This window comes from Nematostella vectensis, chromosome 13, assembly GCF_932526225.1.
Source record: "Nematostella vectensis chromosome 13, jaNemVect1.1, whole genome shotgun sequence".
NCBI lineage: Eukaryota > Metazoa > Cnidaria > Anthozoa > Actiniaria > Edwardsiidae > Nematostella > Nematostella vectensis.
Window position 1 is genome coordinate 103,298 of NC_064046.1, and position 21,767 is coordinate 125,064.

Consider the following 21,767-nt stretch of genomic DNA (forward strand, 5'->3'; position numbering starts at 1 on the left):
TAAAAGCAAAAATGCGTTACAAATTAATGATTACTCATATACGATAAAATATATGCCCTAATCCGCCTCTCCTTCTCCCTTTTCTTCTGTGAGAAAAAATGTACGCATTTTTTTTAATCGATTTTCATTTTTAGGCTACCTGTGGCGAGCCCACACCACTCGAAGTCAGCGCGCCGAAGCCGTCCCGCCATTTTTCGAAACACGAAATTAATACAAAATGGATTTGTGAAGTGTTCGTTTGCATGGATCCATCGCTACAAAAGCAACTAAAAGGTGTCTTGATGTAGCATATTCAGCTTTTACAAATTTGTCTCAGATCCGAGTTTCAGAATCAAATATCACAAGTTATTACATGGCTCCCATTATCCATGTTAAGAATTGTTTCTCCCTTGTTTTCAGAGTTGAACAGGAGAAAGAGCAAGGCTCAAGAGAAGGGAGATATTGTAGAAGAAGCGAAGCTTTGCAATGCATGCGGGGAATTGTTATCTCAGTATGGTAGGTTAATGTTTCCCTTTTCTCCTATAATTTAACTTTAAGTTAAACATTAAAAAAGTCACCCTCTGGATTTTAAATTTTGGTGAGAAATATTATACTTACTATTATAATATAAAGTGAAAGCAATCAAAATTTTATTAATTATTTGTTTCAGTCATTGATCTTAGGTTATAAGCTTATAGTACCTCAAAATGTGTTGTATTTCTGTATTGCAAATATCCAAGCATTCTCACCTGCAACAGACAGCTCGTCAGTAGAGATACAGACGGTTGCATGCAGTTCAGATTCGTGAGTGTGAGTTAGTGTTACCCGTTGAGTCAGGGTCCCCAGGAGTTCTTTTCTCATCCCTCAGGTTAAATTGTGTGTGACGAGAGAAGGGACTGGCTTAACGTCCTTATCAGAGAAAACAGTGATTCACATTCCCCACTTTAAGGCTTTTATACCCCTGGAAAAAATAACATGATGACCTGGGCTGGATCCCTAGTCCTCTTACATGAGATTATGGAGCCTGTACCACTGAGCTAGCTCACAGATTTAGTTTGAGGTCCCCCACTTCCCTGTTTTAATTGTGATCCTTTGATCAGGTTTTCATGAGAAGGCCATCAAAGAACATAAACAGGAAGTTCAACTCTCGGAGGCTGTTAATGATGACATTGGCTCAGCAATTGCACATAGAAAGGTTGGGGAGTGTCTAAGTGCCCTGGGAAAGTACAAGGAAGCCTTATTCCACCAAAACCTTCATTTGCAAGTAAGATATATTTGTCACATTTTATTTGTACTCGCATCCTTGTCTACCAGATAATCATTTGATGACCATGCTTAGTGAATGGAAGTTCAGGTTTCATTAGGCCCCGGTGGCCGGCGGAAGTGCCAGCTATTTTCCATCAAGCGCCGGCTCTTTTTTTTTTTTTTAATTTGAACTAAAAAGATAAAATAACTTCGACCCGCTACTTATCAATATCCAGTGCCTACTCTGAAATTTAATGAAAGCCCTGGAAGTTTATGGCAATTTACTACTTCTTTATGGCAATTTACTAATTCTTGCTTTTGTAATTCTCATTTTCAAGAACTGAAATGGTTTCCAATAATGCAACCTCTTCCCAAGGTGCTGAGAATGCACCAGATCTAATTTTTTCAGAATGACGAAAGCTGAATAGAAGTTGGAATTTTTTTACTCAAAATTCACAGAACATTGAACATCATGGAAATATTTACCTAATCTAGTAATCATTTATTTATTACATTTTCGGTGATGTCCGCCGAGGTAAGCAAAAAATTACTCGAGGTCCATTACAAGCTTAATCTCCTTAGGTCAGCTGCATAGATAATGTTACATACAAATTATAAAAAAACACTCTAGCAAACTTTAACAACAAAAAACTGAAGAAATGTTACACCGCCTGAAAATTGGACACAAGATGGGCCAAGTTCGGATGTTGTCACGGCGGAAGATCTCGGATGCGCGCGTTGCTAGTAGTTACTATAATTTATACGAAGATGTTATTTCAGTAAAAATGGTAAAAATTTAGGGCAATTAAAAGGAAATTGATTAAAAGTGATCAAAATCCACAGCTTGCCAAGACAGCAAACAACCTTGTTGAGCAGCAGAGGGCGCTGGCCACAATTGGCAGAACTTGGTTTGTCCATGCCGATAGTCCAGTAAACGATGACCAGGAAGTGGAGGAAAGCTTAGTAGAGGCCCAAAAGGCCTTCCTTCTAAGCCTGGAGATATGCGATGCCCTTCAAGAAGATGGGAACATACCAGACAAGGAGTTGCTAGAGATGCGTTCAAGACTCTATTTAAACCTGGGCCTTGTTTATGAAAGTCGAAATGACATACAAAATGCACGCAAATTCATAGATAAAGCTCTTGCCATTTCCAGGTACGTATTTGTCTGATTGCGCTTTATTATGCTTTTTGCATTTGAGAAATCCTCCCCTGTATCATCAACATTATACAGTAGAAGGACATGGTGGAAAAATTAGAAGAGATACTAAAGAAGCCACAATTTTGAACAATAGCTCTTGCATTCCATACTGATATTCCCTATACAAAACACTTTATAATAATGAGAGGCCAAATTTTTTCAGTGAATTCTTCCTTAATAATTGGTATGCTGTTTATAAACCCATTTGATGGTTTGTTTGCTTTTACTCAATAAGTACTTGATGTGAAATGCTCATTCGAGCATTTTTCCGTCATGTCCCCACATGTACATTATACACCCATTCTTCATCTGTAGCTACTGCAGTCCTTTACAGCTAAGGATTTTATATTCTCCAGAGACCAGAACCTGCGTGAGACTGAGTTTCGCTGTCACTACTGTATTGGTGGTCAGCTCTTGAAAATCGGACAAGACTCCGAAGCTGTCAAGTCTCTAGAGAAAGCTGTCCAGGTGGCCCAAACTAATGGTAACAAGTTTGACGAAGCAGATGCCCTAGTGCAGCTCGGTCAGGTGACAATGGACATTCCTCCCCTGGTCCCAGAGCCTCGTGCGCTCTCTATTTAGTGGCCAGCGAATAGAGAGACACTCGAGGCTCTGGGAACAGGGTAAAAATAAGCTCCCTCTTTGATAGCTTGTTTATCTCACTATGCCCTTACTTTAGGCACACCTTAAGCTTGGTGAGTTCACGTTAGCACGGCGTACACTCAAGAAAGCATTGAGGATCAGCAAGACTCGACTTAGTGGAGAGACGGAGGGAATAAAGAAGAGTCTAGCTGCAGGTGTGTCTTCCCACTTTTGTGATTGATTCTCTAACATCCCTCCCTTTTATCCTTACACTTGTTAAATTACTCGCCCATCCAATCCTCTCCCCATCTCCATGTTCATGTTCTCCCCTTGTGGCTCTCTCTTGTCCCTCTCCTCCCCTTGTTCATTTTCTCCCCTTCCCCCTTACCCTCTTTCCTGCCAATTGTTCAATCGCTCCCCCCTTCATTCTCTTTTTGATTGCCTTCCAATTCCATTCCAGTCCTCCCACTTGTACAATTTTTTTCCCTCCCATCCACCCTTTTTCTATTCCTTTATTCTTTATTCCCCTCCCTATATGCCATCTGGAAAGCCAGTCTACTTTATACATAATACCAGTCAAATACAGGCTTGTTATACAATAAGACAAAGCTAAATGACACTGAGACCATGTCTATTTAAGAAAATGTGAACTACGTCAAGAGAAATTAAGCCAATAATTAACTATTTAGCAAGTAAGACTAATAAGCATGTAAGACTAGTAAGCATGTAAGACTAGTAAGCATGTAAGACTAGTAAGCATGTAAGACTAGTAAGCATGTAAGACTAGTATGCGTGTAAGACTAGTAAGCATGTAAGACTAGTAAGCATGTAAGACTAGTAAGCATGTAAGACTAGTAAGCATGTAAGACTAGTAAGCATGTAAGACTAGTAAGCATGTAAGACTAGTATGCGTGTAAGACTAGTAAGCATGTAAGACTAGTAAGCATGTAAGACTAGTAAGCATGTAAGACTAGTAAGCATGTAAGACTAGTTGTAAGACTAGTAAGCGTGTAAGACTAGTAAGCATGTAAGACTAGTAAGCATGTAAGACTAGTAAGCATGTAAGACTAGTAAGCATGTAAGACTAGTAAGCATGTAAGACTAGTAAGCATGTAAGACTAGTAAGCATGTAAGACTAGTAAGCATGTAAGACTAGTAAGCATGTAAGACTAGTAAGCATGTAAGACTAGTAAGCATGTAAGACTAGTAAGCATGTAAGACTAGTTGTAAGACTAGTAAGCGTGTAAGACTAGTAAGCATGTAAGACTAGTAAGCATGTAAGACTAGTAAGCATGTAAGACTAGTAAGCATGTAAGACTAGTAAGCATGTAAGACTAGTATGCATGTAAGACTAGTAAGCATGTAAGACTAGTAAGCATGTAAGACTAGTAAGCATGTAAGACTAGTAAGCATGTAAGACTAGTAAGCATGTAAGACTAGTAAGCATGTAAGACTAGTAAGCATGTAAGACTAGTAAGCATGTAAGACTAGTAAGCGTGTAAGACTAGTAAGCATGTAAGACTAGTAAGCATGTAAGACTAGTAAGCATGTAAGACTAGTAAGCATGTAAGACTAGTAAGCATGTAAGACTAGCAAGCATGTAAGACTAGTAAGCATGTAAGACTAGTAAGCATGTAAGACTAGTATGCATGTAAGACTAATAAGCATGTAAGACTAGTAAGCATGTAAGACTAGTAAGCATGTAAGACTAGTAAGCATGTAAGACTAGTATGCATGTAAGACTAGTAAGCATGTAAGACTAGTATGCATGTAAGACTAGTAAGCATGTAAGACTAGTAAGCATGTAAGACTAGTAAGCATGTAAGACTAGTAAGCATATCAGACTTCTAGTAAGCATGTGGTTATTGCCTCCTAGCTATCCGTGGCCTTGGCCTTGTCCAGCGTCTTGATAAACTGCCATCTCTTGGGGGCGAGGAGCAGATCAAAGTGTTGGACAAACTTGGTGACATCTACACCACCGCCAGGGCGTACAGTAAGGCTCTGAGGTGTTATATGGATGAGGTATGTGAAATCATCCTCGGTTCATACAGTATGTAGCAAGAAACGGGTATGATGCCCTTCACACTGTGCTTCTCTGCCCTAGTGAGAGTGCTTTTTTGCTTCTGCACACCAAAATACTATACCTTATTACACTCAATATTCGCAATGTCATAATTTCACGATTTTGAGATGGCGATAATTTTCGCAATTTTGCTATTTTCGTAAAAACCAGGTCACTTTATTTTCGCGATTGTGCGATTTTGGGGCAATAAAAACAAGGGAAATTAGAATGTGCTTCAATCGTCAAAACTGTAGCAAAGTTGTAACAAAACATGCGTGGGCTAAATTTAGTTTCACAAAAAAAAAACAATAAAAAGACTTCAGAATTGCCCAACTCAACCCCGTATGGTACTATATGTACATAGGAGGACTGATGACATTGTGTTGTTTCAATGGAAGTTTAAACGGCTGATATTTCAACCCAAGGGGTTTTGTGTACTCAATTTTCGCTCATCCCAATTTTAACGACACTACTTTCGCGTCACTCACGCAATTAAATTGACGCGAAAATTAAATGTAATAAGGTAATTTTTATTGTGTTGTTAAACATCAGGTGTAGTTACACAGTCTCCCTAGCTCGGAGAGGTCATATACATGTTACGGTATAAAAGCAGCCTACCAACCTGAGACGTGTCCCACTTCTCAGATGTATGTGTGCGTGCATATGCTGTAGGTCCCGTGAAAGAAATTGGTGTTGTTGCAACGCTACATGCTTCATAGATAATTTGTGATGTCTGACAGCTGGAAGTTGCTAAGAAGCTGGACCTGGCGCCATCAATACTCTCTCCCATCTATGTCTCTCTCGCGATTACATACAGTGATCTGCAGGAGCCGAGCAAGGCTTTGGAATGCTACCATGAGGAACTTAGCTCCATACAAGGCAACTTCAAGGGGGTATGTGGTTATTATTTGGTTATTATTTTCAACACGTAAAAGACGTGTTGTTTAGGACCATGCTGATTGGTTTATTTTTTATGATAGATGTGCGACACGTGGTGTAATATTGCCCAAGTACACGAGGAATCAAAGGATTGTTATGAAAAGGTGGAGCAGGCATATTTAAACGCGCTGGAGAGCGCTAAAAGAGCACAACGACCTCATGCCCAGGTAACAGGAAACGCATAAGACACGCAAGGAATGACACGCATAACACACGCAAGAAATAACACGCATAACACACGCAAGGGAGACACATAACATGCAGGAAAGACACGCATAACACACGCAAGAAAAGACACGCATAACACACGCAAGAAATAACACGCATAACACACGCAAGGGAGACACATAACATGCAGGAAAGACATGCGTAACACATGCAAGGAAAGACACGCATAACACACGCAAGGAAAGACACGCATAACACACGCAAGGAAAGACACGCATAACACACGCAAAGAAAGACCATATAATAATACACGAATGAAAGACACGCATAACACTTGCAAGAAAAGACACACATAACACACACAAGGAAAGACACGCATAACACACACAAGGAAAGACACGCATAACACACGCAAGGAAAGACCATATAATAATACACGCATGAAAGACACGCATAACACTTGCAAGAAAAGACACCCATAACACACTCAAGGAAAGACAAGCATAACACATGCAAGGAAAGACATGCATAACACACTCAAGGAAAGACACCCATAACACACTCAAGGAAAGACCATATAATAATACACGCATGAAAGACACGCATAACACTTGCAAGAAAAGACACGCATAACACACTCAAGGAAAGACACGCATAACACATGCAAGGAAAAAAATTCATAACACACGCAAGGAAAGACATGCATAACACACCCAAGGAAAGACATGCATAACACATGCAAGGAAAGACACGCATAACACACGCAAGAAAAGACACGCATAACACACGCAAGGAAAGACATGCATAACACACGCAAAATCCTTACGTATGTGCACAAAAGCAAGCATATACATGCTACTTCGTAACTCTCACACTCCTTTTCCATGTCGATTGATTCCATTTCTATGTTCAGATTGGCGTCTTGCGTTGCCTCCTTGACACGCAGGAGAAATATGGCAAGCTTCTCTTGTGCGAGAAGACCCGCAAGGAAATTGAGGAACTGGAGTCGAAATACGGGATTGACGGAAGCAGTAGCGAGGAAGAGCAGGACAAGCTTGTTACGGCGGAGGATGAAGATCAGGACGAAGATCTTGTTAATAAAGAGATGGCGCTCTCTGATACAGGTGCTTATTCAACCTTCCCCTAACCACGCCCAACCCTACACCACCCTCCAACCACACCTACCCAAACCCGACCCCTATCCTCGCCTCCCCCTGCCTCAGCTCCCAAACCCGACCCCTATTCTAGCCTCCCTCTGCCTCAGCCCCCAAACCCGAGCCCTATCTTCGCCTCCCCCTGCCTCAGCTCCCAAACCCGACCCCTATTCTAGCCTCCCTCTGCCTCAGCCCCCAAACCCGAACCCTATCCTCGCCTCGCCCTGCCTCAGCTCCCAAACCCGACCCATATCCTAGCCTCCCCCTGCCTCAGCCCCCAAACCCGAGCCCTATCTTCGCCTCCCCCTGCCTCAGCCCCCAAAGCCGAGCCCTATCTTCGCCTCCCCCTGCCTCAGCCCCCAAACCCGACCCCTATCCTCGCCTCCCCCTGCCTCAGCCCCCAAACCCGAGCCCTATCTTCGCCTCCCCCTGCCTCAGCCCCCAAAGCCGAGCCCTATCTTCGCCTCGCCCTGCCTCAGCCCCCAAAGCCGAGCCCTATCTTCGCCTCCCCCTGCCTCAGCCCCCAAAGCCGAGCCCTATCTTCGCCTCCCCCTGCCTCAGCCCCCAAAGCCGAGCCCTATCTTCGCCTCCCCCTGCCTCAGCCCCCAAACCCGAACCCTATCCTCGCCTCCCCCTGCCTCAGCCCCCAAACCCGACCCCTATCCTCGCCTCGCCCTGCCTCAGCTACCAAACCCGACCCATATCCTAGCCTCCCCCTGCCTCAGCCCCCAAAGCCGAGCCCTATCTTCGCCTCCCCCTGCCTCAGTTTCCAAAAATACGCAACACACAATAATTTCACAGTTACATAGGCCCTTAACGAAATTGTTAGGACAACATGAAGATGAGAAACATATAGCTACTTCCTTGTCCCTGGGATTGAACGCGTTTCAGATGAGAGGCACCTTATACTCGCAGGACCTCGCCCAGGGGTAACACCCAGGAATCACCATGGAAATATGTAGGGTAACAGGAAGGGAGTTTCGAAGGAATAATTGGGTTCTGCGATGTGGAAAAAGCTTGATTTTGGTCTTGTTATAGTTACCACCGGACTAAACATTTCGGGGAAAGTGATGGAGGGGAGAGAGGGGGATGAAGGGAGCTGTAAGGGGTAACACGAGTGGTGTTTGTTCACCGACAGATGATGACAATGATGAGGATGACAGTGAACAGCGTGCGACTCGACGCCAGCAACGCACTGTGAGAAACAAGGTACCTCTTCTTCCTTCTGACATTCCTTCCCAACTTTTACAACCCCTCCTTCATCTTCCATCATTTTTGCGTTGTTTCCCCCAAATAAGAACGGGAGTATCACATCAGTCTAGTCGGCGTTGACACTTAAATCACATTATTATTTTATCTCTTTACAATGTCTATTTTCTTTTCGCTTTCAAGGTGAAGAAACAGAACGAAAAGGGCGAGACGCCTTTGCATTTGGCAGCGATCGCGGGCGACGCGGCTGCGATCAAACATCTCATTGAACATGTAAGAGGAGAAATCGGTTCCAATAAGCTTGTAGTGACGAGTTGAGACTCGAACGTAAAGCGCATTTTATTATCTTCTCCTGACGTCGCATTACACAAATAACAAGCATTCTCTTTACCATTTTAATTACTGGTGAACGACTTGACCCTAATTTTGCACCGAATACATTCCGATTCGTAGATTTTAAAATGGGTTTGTGCCTTTCGCTCCGATGAAGGGTTCTCGGAACGTCAACGAAACTGCTCGGTTATCACAGAGCCGTGAAACATACCCTTTAAACCATTTGTTGATTTATTTTCCTCGCTATAGTTTGACGCAGGTTCGTCTTCTTGAACTTTGGATAAAGTGCACTCCCAGAGCATCGCTTATAGGCGCTTATGTTTCGTGTTCTTTCGATTGTAGGGTGCAGACATTAATTCTAGAGATTACTGCGGCTGGCAGCCCATCCACGAGGCATGCAATCATGGACATGTTGGTAAGGGGTAGATGTACGCCTGGAAGGTGGCCAAGATAGTGGTGAGGGGAGAGGGGCGCGTCTGGCTGGCAGCCGTTCTATAAGGCTGGGTTAGGAGAAATGTAGGGAACGAGGGATGACCACGGTTGACAGCCCGTTCCCGAGGCGTGTTATCATACAGACACGTTGGTAAGGACTGAGGTTACACTTGAGCGGGGCTGGTCAAGAAAAGGGAGAGGGGAAGGAGAAGGGGGAGGGGAGGGGAGGGACAGCCATAGCTTACAGCCCATTCACGAGGCACACAACCATGGCCTTATCGGTCCATGTAGGCAGCTGAGGGAAGGTGACCAGGGAAGGCGGGCCCGTACCCAGGGGGGTGCCCACAACGGCCAAAGATCCACTTTCGGTTCTCAATAGACGAGCTATTATTTGTAGACATTATTATTGAGCATAAGCTAGATCCACTCTGGTATGTAGCCAAATCCGACAAAAAAACTTCCCGTGGAGATACTGCAAAGGCATGGTCAGATGTTCATCAGAGAAATCCCTCCCCTCACACTTTTTCGGATTCCCCCCCCCCCCCCCCCAAGAAAAATCCTGGGTACGCGGCCTGGAAGGTGTCAAAAGCTGGAGGGATGTCAATAAGGACCACTTCTGGGGTAGAGAAGGCCAATCCACCCATATTGTCATCTGTTAATGGAAAAAGGGGAAGACGAAGCCATTTCTTATCGACAGAAAATAAATGTTTATGATTTGGTGAAATTTTGGTGTAAAATTGGTGTCTTCTTCCCGAACTCTTCTTTGTCGGCTTCGGTTTTGGGTAATTCCAACCTCTTCATTTTGCAAAAGTCAACAAGATTTAGTTAAGCTGAAAATGCTTTCCGCCCTCTTGACGAGGAAGCCTCAATGGGTCGTGCTTAGGTTCAATGTGGAAAGGTTTGATAATACGAGCAAATGCGCGTGAATTTAGTTGATTAACAACGTCTTTTGCTGCGCATTTTATTTCATTTCATTTCTACCTTAACAAGCCTTTAATTTTCTTTTATTCTCGCATTTACAAGAGAAAAAAAAGGAAAACACAGGTTTACTAGCCCTGTGTCTTGAATATATTATTGTATGTGAATTATCAAATTTCAATCGAATTTTCAGTCTGGACTACTATATTATAAAGTATATGGTATGATAAAATATATTAAGTAAAGTTTACTGAATATGATAAAACAGGCTTATGTTTTTAAAAGATTTTTAAGTACATATTCTACATTTACGTTCTTCATACCAGAGTTCGTTTTTGCACTTCAATTATTTATCCTTTTTTTATTGGAATAATCCCCTCAAATGACAACTTTGGATTTATTAAATATTTTAAAGATCATCTCGCCTTTTACGAAGTGCCTTTAGCCTTGATACCAGAGCTAACACGTGTTGCAATAACAGATTCATTCTACGATATCATTATTATTATTACTACAATTCTTATTCACCGTATGTTATAATACAAATTTCTTTAACATGGTCGCTTGTTTTGTATGAAGCGAATAATGTTTCAGTTTATATTTATATTTTGAATTTCCAATAGAATGGTATTTATAGTTTGGCATCTAAGCTACACTCTGATGTGTTTGGATATGGTAAACATGATTCGGCTTAAAGTGGTATTTTATCATTCCTCACAACTATATAATTACAAATATTAGACACAGCGCCTACTTTTGAAAAAAAAAAAGCCTTCTTCTTTTGGTGCTTGAGGCGAATTTCTAGCGGGTTCGAAAATAACTCTATTATTCTACGTGCTTGTGGCTACTGTCGGCTCTTTTTTAAAGTCTTGAATTTGTACCTCAATCTTTTCTCTACCTTACATTACATCGCCTTACCTCGCATAACCTTGTACCTTAGCTTACTTAACCTTACCTTGCCTTTCCCCGCCCTACCCCGGCCTTATTAAGCCTACCTTACCTCACCTTAACCTACCTCACCTTACACCTTACCTCACCTTACACCTTACCTCACCTTACACCTTACCTCACCTTACACCTTACCTCACCTTACACCTTACCTCACCTTACACGTTACCTCACCCTACACCTTACCTCACCTTACACCTTACCTCACCTCAGATCATCAGAGCTTGCATTTCCTCCTAGAACTTTGCGTAGTAAATGACAAGCGCCAAGCGTCCGTCCAATATATCTAAGAATTTGACGCGAGAAGAGGGCTCATCCTCAGTGACACTATCTTAGTGGCTGCCCTCGTGGTGCTCGTACCCGCCGACCCAGCATTGCCGGACCCTCCCCTTTCCCTGCCAGAAGAGGCAGAGGTGCACCCCGCCTTCTTCATCCTCAGCATACTTCTAAGCCCCGCCCCGAACCTCTCGATGAAGATAAAGTAAATGATAGGATTCAGAGCGGGGTTTGTGTTGGCGAGGAACTGGGCTGCGAAGTAGAATTTTTCGAATCCGCACGTTGTCTTGTAACGCCAGTGATAAACGAATGTCCACATGATCAAGAGACATATGTACGGGCCGTAACAGAGCCCGAACACCACCACGATCGCCAAGGCCATTAGAACCACCTTCTTGGTCTTCTGGTATCGAATGCGGCGTTCTCTGCGGGGCTGGGAGCGCGCCATGACTCCCTGGTCCTGCCGCCGAAGTACGCATAAAATGGTTGTGTAGCAGAACACCAGTATGATAAAAGGGATAATGATGTAGATCACGCAGATGAACATAGTGAAGATGGTGTGCGAGCGCAGATGCCTGACATAGCCCTGGTCCCACTGGAGGTAACACTCCAGCCCGTAGCCCCTATCATTCATTTTAAATCCGTACAAATACGGCGCGAAGAAGGCGACAGGGATAGCCCAACTCGTGAAGATAAAAATCGCGGTGATCTTTGGACCCGAGTTCATCCTGAGCGGAAACACAATAGCATAGAATCGGTCCAACGTGATGAACACCATGCTGAGGATCGACACCGGCATGGAGAGGTCCACCATGAAGGAGAACAGTTTACAGAGGGCCACGCCCCCCGTGCCAGGAACGTGCCACTCGAATGAGCCCTGAGCGACGTTCACGATTTGCTTGACTAGCCCAAGAGGGATGAGCAGGTCGCTAATGGCCATATTCACGATGAGCGCGTTCACGGTGTTGCGGAGTTTCTTGTCTCTGTACACGATGCAGATTGTGAGCGCGTTACCGACGATTCCCCCTACCGTGATGATAACAAAGAACAGGATCTTCATCGCACGGCCGACCTCGGAACCCGAGCAACTCATTCCTACAGGGTAGCTCGAGTTAGTCGTGTTATTCATTTTTAGTACTCTAAGCCTGAGTCCAGGGTTTTTTACTGATAGCCTCGGTTTTGCGCTAACCTAGCTTTTCTTTTTTGGATTTATCTGATTGCCTTGGTTTGCACTTGTTTCGCCTTTGGTTCACCTTATTTGTTTTTGTATAGAAACTTATAACGATATCTTGATCGTCTTGCGCTAATGTATGTCACTTCTCGCGGTAAATCGTCTTCTCCTTTTCGTACTACTTTCCTCTCACGAGTTTTTATCTCTTGTCTCTTTTCTTCTTGCCCTTTGGGTACTTTCTCGTTTTCGTTAATAAACTTCATGGACCGACAATCTTTTGCTCTGTGTTCAATTGTTGAAGTTTTTCTCTCTTATTCCCCTGGCCTGGTTATTTCGTTGTGGTTCTCGCCTGGGTGATCTTCGTTTCCGTGCACCGCGCGCCCTCTTATCTTAACACTGTACGTCACTACGTTGTTTCAATCTAAATAATGCCTCAATATCAATATCCAGAAGTGTGCCCCAATTCATTAGGTCACAACTGACTGGTTTCTTTCCGCTAGTTTTAGCGTTTGTTTTTCTTTCTGGAAGTACACGCTACGCAGTGATCACTTGTTTTCGTTTCTCAGCATTGATTTGAAATAAAAGAAACGCCAGTTTTGTTGTATTTTCCCCCCTTTGTTCCGTGTATTGTCTTTTTAGGAGAAACCCCGCTAACTACTAACTGATTGGTAAATGTCGAAATCAGGTTTAACGAGAAAGCGGCAATCTTCATTAAAGCATTCCTCGTCAATCACGCACGAATTGTCCAATAGCAATGCGTGCTTCTCAATTAAGCGCACACAGTGTCCAAGGCTGTTGTCCCTTGACGTCACCAGTGAGCTTCAACAGCAAGTTCCCGTATGTTCCCGCGTTGTTCATTGAAGCTCATCCGAGGCAACAGCGCAATCAAGATAAACAGGACAAATTACGCGATGTTTTAAAAAAGGGGGGAAAGGCCCTTTAATCCTAATCTTACGTTGTTATTATTACCAAGTTCCTTTACTGAGAGATAACCATTCAATGTTATCGTCAAGATGTTAATACCTCCTTAAAGAACGGAAAGCTTGGTGTATTTTTAGAGCACTGAGATTGTCCCTGGCGTAAGCTCTTTCTTTACCCAGCGCACCTTCTTCGCATGCGCTTACCTTCTCCTATCGTGTCTCGCCATGTCCTTTTGCCTTTTTTTAGTTGAGTTGAAGGTACCGCGTCTAGGAAATGCGTCTAATTGCCTTCTCTTGTCTTCTCCTCTCTCGCCAAACTTGCGTTAAGGCCTTCAAGAGCTTGTATACTTTACTTCTCGTTCTCCTCCGGCGGCAATCGCGCGTAAGAGCCTTCAATATCGTGTACACTTCACAGCAGAACCACGCATTTTAAACCCCCGCAACGCCTGCTTGTAACATAGAAGCTTTTCCTATGCCACTTAGTAACACAAAACCTGTCGCAATTCCTAAGTTGGCAACTTAGTGAATTTCCTGAAGCTTATGTTCATCCAAGTGATCATTTAGCGCCTTCGTGAAGCTCCTTGGGTTCTTGTGTAATACGCCTCTCGATTTTCCTCCTCTCTTTTATTTCTCTTTCCAATGCTTTTCCCACGAATATCTGTTTCAAAGATAATTACTCGCTTAGAGCTTTTTATCCTAAACACCGCAATTAACGTTTTTAAAACCATACATGTGAAAAAAATAGAAATTAATTTGCCCGCACTGATGATAATAGGTAGGACTTCTTTTTTTTTTTTTTCTTGAGACACCAAAACCCTTAACCGCGTAGTAATGGTCTGTTTTTTTCCTATTTACTCAACCCTTGAAGGGAAATACGCAGCCAAAAAGTCGGCCTAATATCCTATGTTTAATTAAGTTATTAAACGAGGCATTAAAGATTTCTTACGTTTGATGGATGCCGTGCTTTTAACGCTTAGTGGCATCGCTATATATCCCTCCTTAAAGCGAGCCGTGACTCTTTTTAAAGCTATAAGCGCTATATCAGCTCTGAATGTCATTCTTACGTTATTTCATAGTCATGCCATTTTTTTCTTATATTAGAAAGCCTCTAGACACTTGCTCTACTACTGTCATTACGTATTTATAGACGACACTTCCTTCAGTTTTGTGGTAATTAGGCATCGCTAATGAAGACATGGATTTTTTCGCCTTGTATACGTTATCCTTTGCAGTTTTAATCGTGCTTTCGCTGATTGAATTGGAGCTACTAAAAATCTAAAAAATACGCCAAAGGCAAATTAATAACTAGCAACGTTAGAGGGATTTTCATCAACCACAAATGACACTTCATATTCCAATGTGTTTTTTTTTTGAAAATGTTAACGGGTAGAAGGCTTCTTTTGTATTTTCTTTTCTTCCTTATTTATAGCCCTTATCATATGTAGCTGAGGCAATTACTCCTATGTTATTGTTGGTTATTCGGAAGTTCGAACTCAATTACTTGAATGTTATTGCTGGATATTCTGAAGTTTTTTTTTATATCGTTTATGATAAGATCCGGATCTCGAGGTCTGGTTTTGCGAATCTTCCGGGATTAACTTTAATCAGACTTTTTCCACATCTAATCTTACTTTGTAATGAGTATTAGTGTTAGAAATAGTCGGCGCATATTCCTGAAAGCTCTCAGAAAGATGTATACATAAAATTTTACCATTAATCTCTGTTCTGCTAATGACAGCAATTCTTCCGAATTCTCACAGGACAACGAAGATCGTCAAAAATCAAAAGCCTTCGAGCTGAGCTATCTGCTAGTCTTAGACAAAGCAAGAGAAGGCCTTTTTAAATGCACAAGGAAAAACATTTGAAGAATCGAAAGGCTCTATGAGCCAACGGGTCTAAGACACAGCGACAAAGATTCTCAAATACTAACAGGTCCTTTAAGAAGCACAAATACGGAACATTAGAGAATCAGAAGGCTCTATGAGCCGAACAATTGAACAATCGAAAGGCTCTATGAGCCATCGGGTCTAAGACACAGCGACAAAGATTCTCAAATACTAACAGGTCCTTTAAGAAGCACAAATACGGAACATTAGAGAATCAGAAGGCTCTATGAGCCGAACAATTGAACAATCGAAAGGCTCTATGAGCCAACGGGTCTAAGACACAGCGACAAAGATTCTAAAATACTAACAGGTCCTTTAAGAAGCACAAATACAGAACATTAGAGAATCAGAAGGCTCTTCTTAGCCAATCCCTCAACGCACGCGCATGCATTTTTAACGGTGTACAATACAGCATATGATAAGAGTGACTAAAAATGTATATGACCTAATTTAATGACGCAGACAAGTCATTTAAGGTTACGGGATACCTTCAGCCCGCGGGACGCCGAAACACCCAAAGTGTCGAGGAAAAATGTTGATACGCGCGTCAGATTTAATCGAATGTGTTCATGTTATATTAGGATTCATATAGGATTAAATAATAGAATTAATATAGGATTAATATTAGGATTAAAGGATTACTTAAAAGTCTTCAAGCAAAATTTCTTATTATATCGAGAAGATAATAAAAATCCAAACAGTTTTCTTTGCTACAATAAAGGTAATGCAGTAGGGAATTTAAAGATGCAAAAATATTTTTTTCGATAGAATTTTTACTTCAAGACACCCCGTAACCTAAGAAAATTTAGGAAAACTCGTCCTGTAAGAGGGGGGGGGGAATTTTGGGACAAGAATCAAATCCCATTTTTTTGTGAAAAGTACAAACAATACTGATAGTAAAACAGCGATTATATAGCTAGACATACAATTTTGATAGTAAAACAGTGTTACTAAATGCACTATATGCACTATATTTTAGTTAATAAAATACCAAAAATACTGATAGTGATTTAGTTTATACAAGTAGACTTACAATACGATATTAGCATTTAAAAAATAACCAAATATCATCAAAGTGATGCAAACAATAAAACAAAAACAGGATGTCTTTGTTATTACAAATATCACGGTGTATCATATAAAAACAAAGAAATGTAGCAAATTGTGGATAGAGCGCGCAAACATGGACTCGCCGCCATCTTGGTTGAGATAAATCGAGCGAGTGTTTTTCATTCTAATGGGGGAATTGCGCTAAGAGATCACGTGACTGTTTGGGTGGCAAACTAATAGCGCGCGCTCAATCTTTTAGCGGCAAAATCACAGCTTTACCATCGAGTTTTCATTTTTTTTTTTTTTTTTTACGATTTATTGACATCAAAGACAACTTTATGAGATTTTATTCGATATTTATTTTAAAATAGATCATTTACGGGAAATAATTCTGATGATAACAGCGGGAGCATGGTAAGCCTGTGGCAAAATAACCGCAATTAAAAGCAAATTATTCAGCGCTTACGAAAAAACGAGCGCAATATTGCAACCCCGTGATTTCCTAGTTCAAGTCGCCTTTTAGCACAGCATCACCTTTTAGTAATGTAAAAGTTTAAAATTCTAGTTATATATAAATAATAGATCTTTTAAGAGGAAAAAAGACAATCGTCTTAAGAGGATTCTTTCTCTCCAGTCCACTCAGACTTCTTGCTTTATTCTACTCATGTTATGTTTAAAGTTAATAAAAAAAACAGATATCTTATGCTCTCCTGACACAATCCAAAGGTTCTTGTAACACAACTTGAAATTATACTTGTTGGAAAAAATATAGGCGTTTTCTCGGTTTTGTACGCTTCTCTTTTACTAGTAAATCGTTTAGCCATTGAATTTCTCCAGGCAATTTGTACCCGGTAAAATAGACAGACAAAGCTGCTGGAATAAACATTTTTTTAGCTGGCTTTTTTAATTCATTTTTAGATAACTTATTTTGTGGCTTTTACTTGAAGTATTAAAAGTTATACTGAGCGTGAAATTACAAAACAGAAACATCCGCGCGAGTGTAATTACTTGGCGATGAGAGATGCAACAATCTTCTCTTTCTTATATGACGAGCGCTCTCTAAGGATTTAAAGGAAATATAGCAAAAAGCAAAAAGTTATACAAAAGTAGCAAAAAGCGAAATATATCTAGCAAATGAGCAAAATGCAAAATAAAATCTATAATAAATTGCAAAATGCAAAAAATAGATAATAAAAAAATGCATGTTATCGTGCACAAATAAAAAAAAATAAAAAACAGCAAAAAAATAATTAAAGCAGAGGCTAGCAAAAAACAATCTTCTCGTGCCGAAACCAAAAGCGTGGGTTTCAACCCCTAAGGAAAGACGAGGGAATTGTTTATATCAGAAAAAAAAGAGAAATTAAGGGAGAAAGAAAAGTGAAAATCCCTAAAGGAAACTGGAGGAATAAAATAACGTTCGAAGACTAGCTAATATTTTTTGGGCAAAATTAACAACATCAAACCTCTAAAGAAGAAAAGCTGTTTGAGAAAAAATATAGGTAAATAATTATGTTATTTTTTATTTCTTGTGAAGCCCTTTGTGGTCCACAAACGTTTGTGAAGTAAAGTCCGTTAGCCTCGACTAGATAGTCTGGCCTAATCTGTCAGAGTTGAGTACTTAATGTAAGTGACTCTATAGAATAAAAGCGTACTCCCCACGACACCAGCTCATTGCGAATCAAGAAATAAACCTCTTGCTCATTTTCCATAGCTAATTTTCATTTTTTTTTTCGAGAGAGAAAGTAGCTCCTTCAGCCGCCAAAAATGATAAGGAAATTCAAACCTGCGTTTATTTCCATCATCAGTGCTATTCCCCAGCTATCGTTTGGTTTTAATTATTTTTCATTGAGACTAAACAGGATGTTGAAATCGTTGTTATCATCCTTATTTCGTTTTTTTTCTTAATTTTTCATTCACTCCCAACAGGAGACTTTTATTTACTTATAAACTTGTCGCGTGTTTCTATTCTCGTGACAGTTTATTGAACTCTCTCAAATCCGCCGCCCTTTGTGACATAGAGCTTGGGCGCCGCTAGGGACTTTGCGTGCAGTTAATTGCTTTTATGTTTGTTCCGCGTTTCTCAATACACGCGTTGAGTGCCTCAGAGAATTATCCGGTCATTATTCCCCATGTCATTCGAGACACAGTGAGGTTTCTTCTTTTCCGAGTGTTTCTATTTCGCAACCTTCTAGCGGATGCGTTAATATCGATAGAAGCGCAATTGAGCATTATCATTTTAAGGCTATTTTGAGATTTCTTCTGAAATATTGGGTGAAAGCAACAACAAAGGTGTGGCTGACTAGGTATTTTTGATATCAATAAATGCGCAAATAACCGTGCATGTTCTGAAAGCGTTTTCAATAAATGCGCAAATAACCGTGCATGTTCTGAAAGCGTTTTCAATAAATGCGCAAATAACCGTGCATGTTCTGAAAGCGTTTTCAATAGATGCGCAATCAAATCATTCTACTTTTTTACCACTCCAGAAAGCTAGATCATCCGACACGTCACTGGGAAGGAAACCCTAGACTTTTTTATCAAAATTGGACGATCTTTTGCAAGTTCCGATAGTTCAAGGGCTAGTTAAGAGTGCGTGCGATACTATTTTTTTTCTTTCTTGAAGACAGAAGGACTTCGCTCGTCTCGTTTGCGTTTGGAGATTTGTCTAATCTTATAATCTGCATGTGTTAACTCTTAAGGGACGGGAAATTCTTTCAATATTTTGGGCAGATGACACACACAAAAAATACAAATTTTCATGCTAGATCGAGACCCACGTAGCACCTTTGAGGAATAGAGAGGGGATTTAGAAAGGGAGGGTGGGATTGAGACTAGAGAGAGAGGGGAAATGGAAAAAGACAATTTGAAAATTGGAGATACGTGTAGGAGTTACAGTTATGAAATACAAGAAGGTTCACTTATTAGGATGTTACTAAACCCCTTTCTTCCCCCGTTTAGATGCCGTAAGAGTCTTAATAGAAAGTGGTGCAAGTGTAAATGATCCGGGGGGTAAATTCTGCAATGGAATCACCCCCCTTCATGACGCGGCACAAAACGGCCACCTAAAGGTGGTAGAGCTACTAGTGCGAAATGGAGCCTCGACAGAGATCAAGAACGCTCAGGTACGTGTTACAAGAGATCAAGAACACTCAGGTACGTATTACAAGAGATCATAAGATAGCTCAGCTACGTGTTACAAAAGATCAAGAATGCGCAGATACGTGTTACAAGAGATCACAAGAACTCTTAGGTACGTGTTACAAAAGATCAAGAACTCTCAGTTACGTGTTACAAGACGTCAAGTTTGCACAGGTACGTGTTAGAAGAAATCAAGAACTCTCAGGTACGTGTTACAAAAGATCAAGAATGCGCAGGTACGTGTTACAAAAGATCAAGAATGCGCAGGTACGTGTTACAAGTGATCACAAGAACCCTCAGGTACGTGTTACAAGAGATCAAAACCTCTCAGGTACGTGTTACAAAAGATCAAGAATGCGCAGGTACGTGTTACATGAGATCAAGAATGTTCAGCTACGATAGAGATACAACTGGGGAAATCAAAAGACTTTACAAGAAGCTATAACACTTCCTCTCAAGTCGCGTTCTGATTTCACCTACGTGCGCGTTCGCAATGCATTTCAGAAGAATAATATTTAGTTGTGTACGGATAATTCCCCCGTAGGCCCTACAAAACTCACCATTTAGTCCCGTGTTTTATTGCAGGGCCAAACGCCTTTGGATGGCGTCATCAAGACTCGTAGACTTGAAGATGACGATGATGCCCCAGACACCAACGAGGCACGGGGTCGGCGGGAGGTTGAGAGATTCCTTCGTCGCATTCGTGTGGGACGCAAACCTGTGGCCTCACAAGCCAGTGGAATGCAAGATCGCCTGCGCCGACGGGATCTACCGCTGGACAAGAGCAGTGATGAGGAGGAGGGAGGCAGCGTCATCAGTCGGTTCACTGACAGGTTCGTACAATCCACAAGATATGTATGCATATTTTCACTTAGTCCCGTGGCAGTATATTGACTAAATTGCAATGATCCATACGGATACTTATACACCAACGCAGTAGTAAATCCCGCAGTGATCGATCGAGAAACGTTTGTTATTGGAGGACCGATTAACTAACCGGTATCTATTCTCGATTGTATACGGTATATTGAATCGGATACTCATTCTTTTACAGGCTGAAGCAAAGAGAAGCTTCTAGAAGCAGGCGGACCCTTAGTAGTAGCAGCAGCAGCGGTGAGAGCGAAGCATCATCCCCCGTCCCTACCCCCAAAGGGCTCTTCGACCTCCTGCACGAGGAGCAGTCGAGCGCCGAAGCCCCAAGTTACCAGGATGCCACGCCCGACCTGTCCTCGAACGACGATGAGATTAGTTTTGTAGGGACTGGTAACTTTCAAGAGTCCAATAACAACGAGCGAACAGTCAATACCGGGGTTTCCAGAAAGAAGCGGAATCTGGACCAGCTTGTCCAGGAAGATTCCAGGAACTCGGAATATGGGCATGCCCCAGATGATACAACCCAGCGAGGCAAGCACAATTTGGACCAGCGCCAGAATACCATGGCGGATTCTGGCTTCCTGGAAAGATCTCTGGTCAGCGGAGAGAAAGGTGGTCTCGACATGGGTACTTCTAGCGGTGGCACGTGTTACGTGAACGTGTTCACAGGAAGATGCAGCGATGGCGACGTCACGCCTGCCCTGGTATCAGAACACGAAGCGGACTTCCAGTCACACGGCACCATCAATCAGTGGCTTGTCGACGACCTGCCGCAAAGACCTCAGAAGAGACGAAAAACCGCCAAGCAGACAACTCTGACCAGCTCCGTAGCGAATAGATCTCTAAGCGGCACACATGGGACGAGTTCCCATTCGTCAAGTAGTTTTCACGGGGCGAGTAGTCAACCGGCGGGTAGTTTATCTGTGAATGCCCGGTCGTCCAGTAGTTCTCATGTAACCGGGCCAGTCTCCCAATCGCAAGCTTCGCGAAGGAACAGACCGCTTTTCAGCAGTGGCAACCCGCCAAGACGGAACTCGCTATCGAGACAAACCCGCCTCGAAGTGAACAGAACGCCAAGCCCCACCTTTAGTGAGCCCCACGCAGGCGCAGCACCACCGAGATCGCGTCCCACGGACCATGCCGCACCAGCCCCCACTGTCGTGGAACCCACAGGCCCGCCGCCTATAAGAATAAGCGTGGAGGTGCAGGGGAAAACGTTCCTGATTCCTTGTCCACAGCAGAGTGGGGAGGAGGCCAAGACCATCGCGTGGCTAGCTGAACAGGT

General features: G+C 42.2%; 2 protein-coding genes across 2 annotated transcripts in view; one reads left to right on the forward strand and one right to left on the reverse strand.

Moving 5' to 3' along the window:
- Positions 1-36: 36 nt before the first annotated feature.
- Positions 37-21,767, forward strand: part of LOC5508548 (tonsoku-like protein) — a 28,628-nt gene continuing 6,897 nt past the window's right edge. Inside the window, exons 1-16 of the mRNA XM_001629065.3 lie at positions 37-273; positions 400-495; positions 1,080-1,243; positions 2,068-2,378; positions 2,780-2,951; positions 3,103-3,220; positions 4,882-5,027; positions 5,808-5,960; positions 6,048-6,173; positions 7,088-7,298; positions 8,467-8,537; positions 8,721-8,810; positions 9,213-9,285; positions 19,430-19,593; positions 20,195-20,442; positions 20,664-21,765. Of these exons, the coding sequence (XP_001629115.2) occupies positions 243-273; positions 400-495; positions 1,080-1,243; positions 2,068-2,378; positions 2,780-2,951; positions 3,103-3,220; positions 4,882-5,027; positions 5,808-5,960; positions 6,048-6,173; positions 7,088-7,298; positions 8,467-8,537; positions 8,721-8,810; positions 9,213-9,285; positions 19,430-19,593; positions 20,195-20,442; positions 20,664-21,765 (3,276 nt within the window). The 5' untranslated portion in view covers positions 37-242. The remainder of the gene's footprint in view (positions 274-399; positions 496-1,079; positions 1,244-2,067; positions 2,379-2,779; positions 2,952-3,102; positions 3,221-4,881; positions 5,028-5,807; positions 5,961-6,047; positions 6,174-7,087; positions 7,299-8,466; positions 8,538-8,720; positions 8,811-9,212; positions 9,286-19,429; positions 19,594-20,194; positions 20,443-20,663; positions 21,766-21,767) is intronic.
- On the reverse strand, positions 10,230-14,151 carry LOC5508569 (endothelin receptor type B). Its single transcript, XM_032377282.2, has one exon. It carries the CDS (start codon positions 12,571-12,573, stop codon positions 11,455-11,457), a length of 1,119 nt encoding a protein of 372 aa, XP_032233173.2. The 5' UTR covers positions 12,574-14,151; the 3' UTR covers positions 10,230-11,454.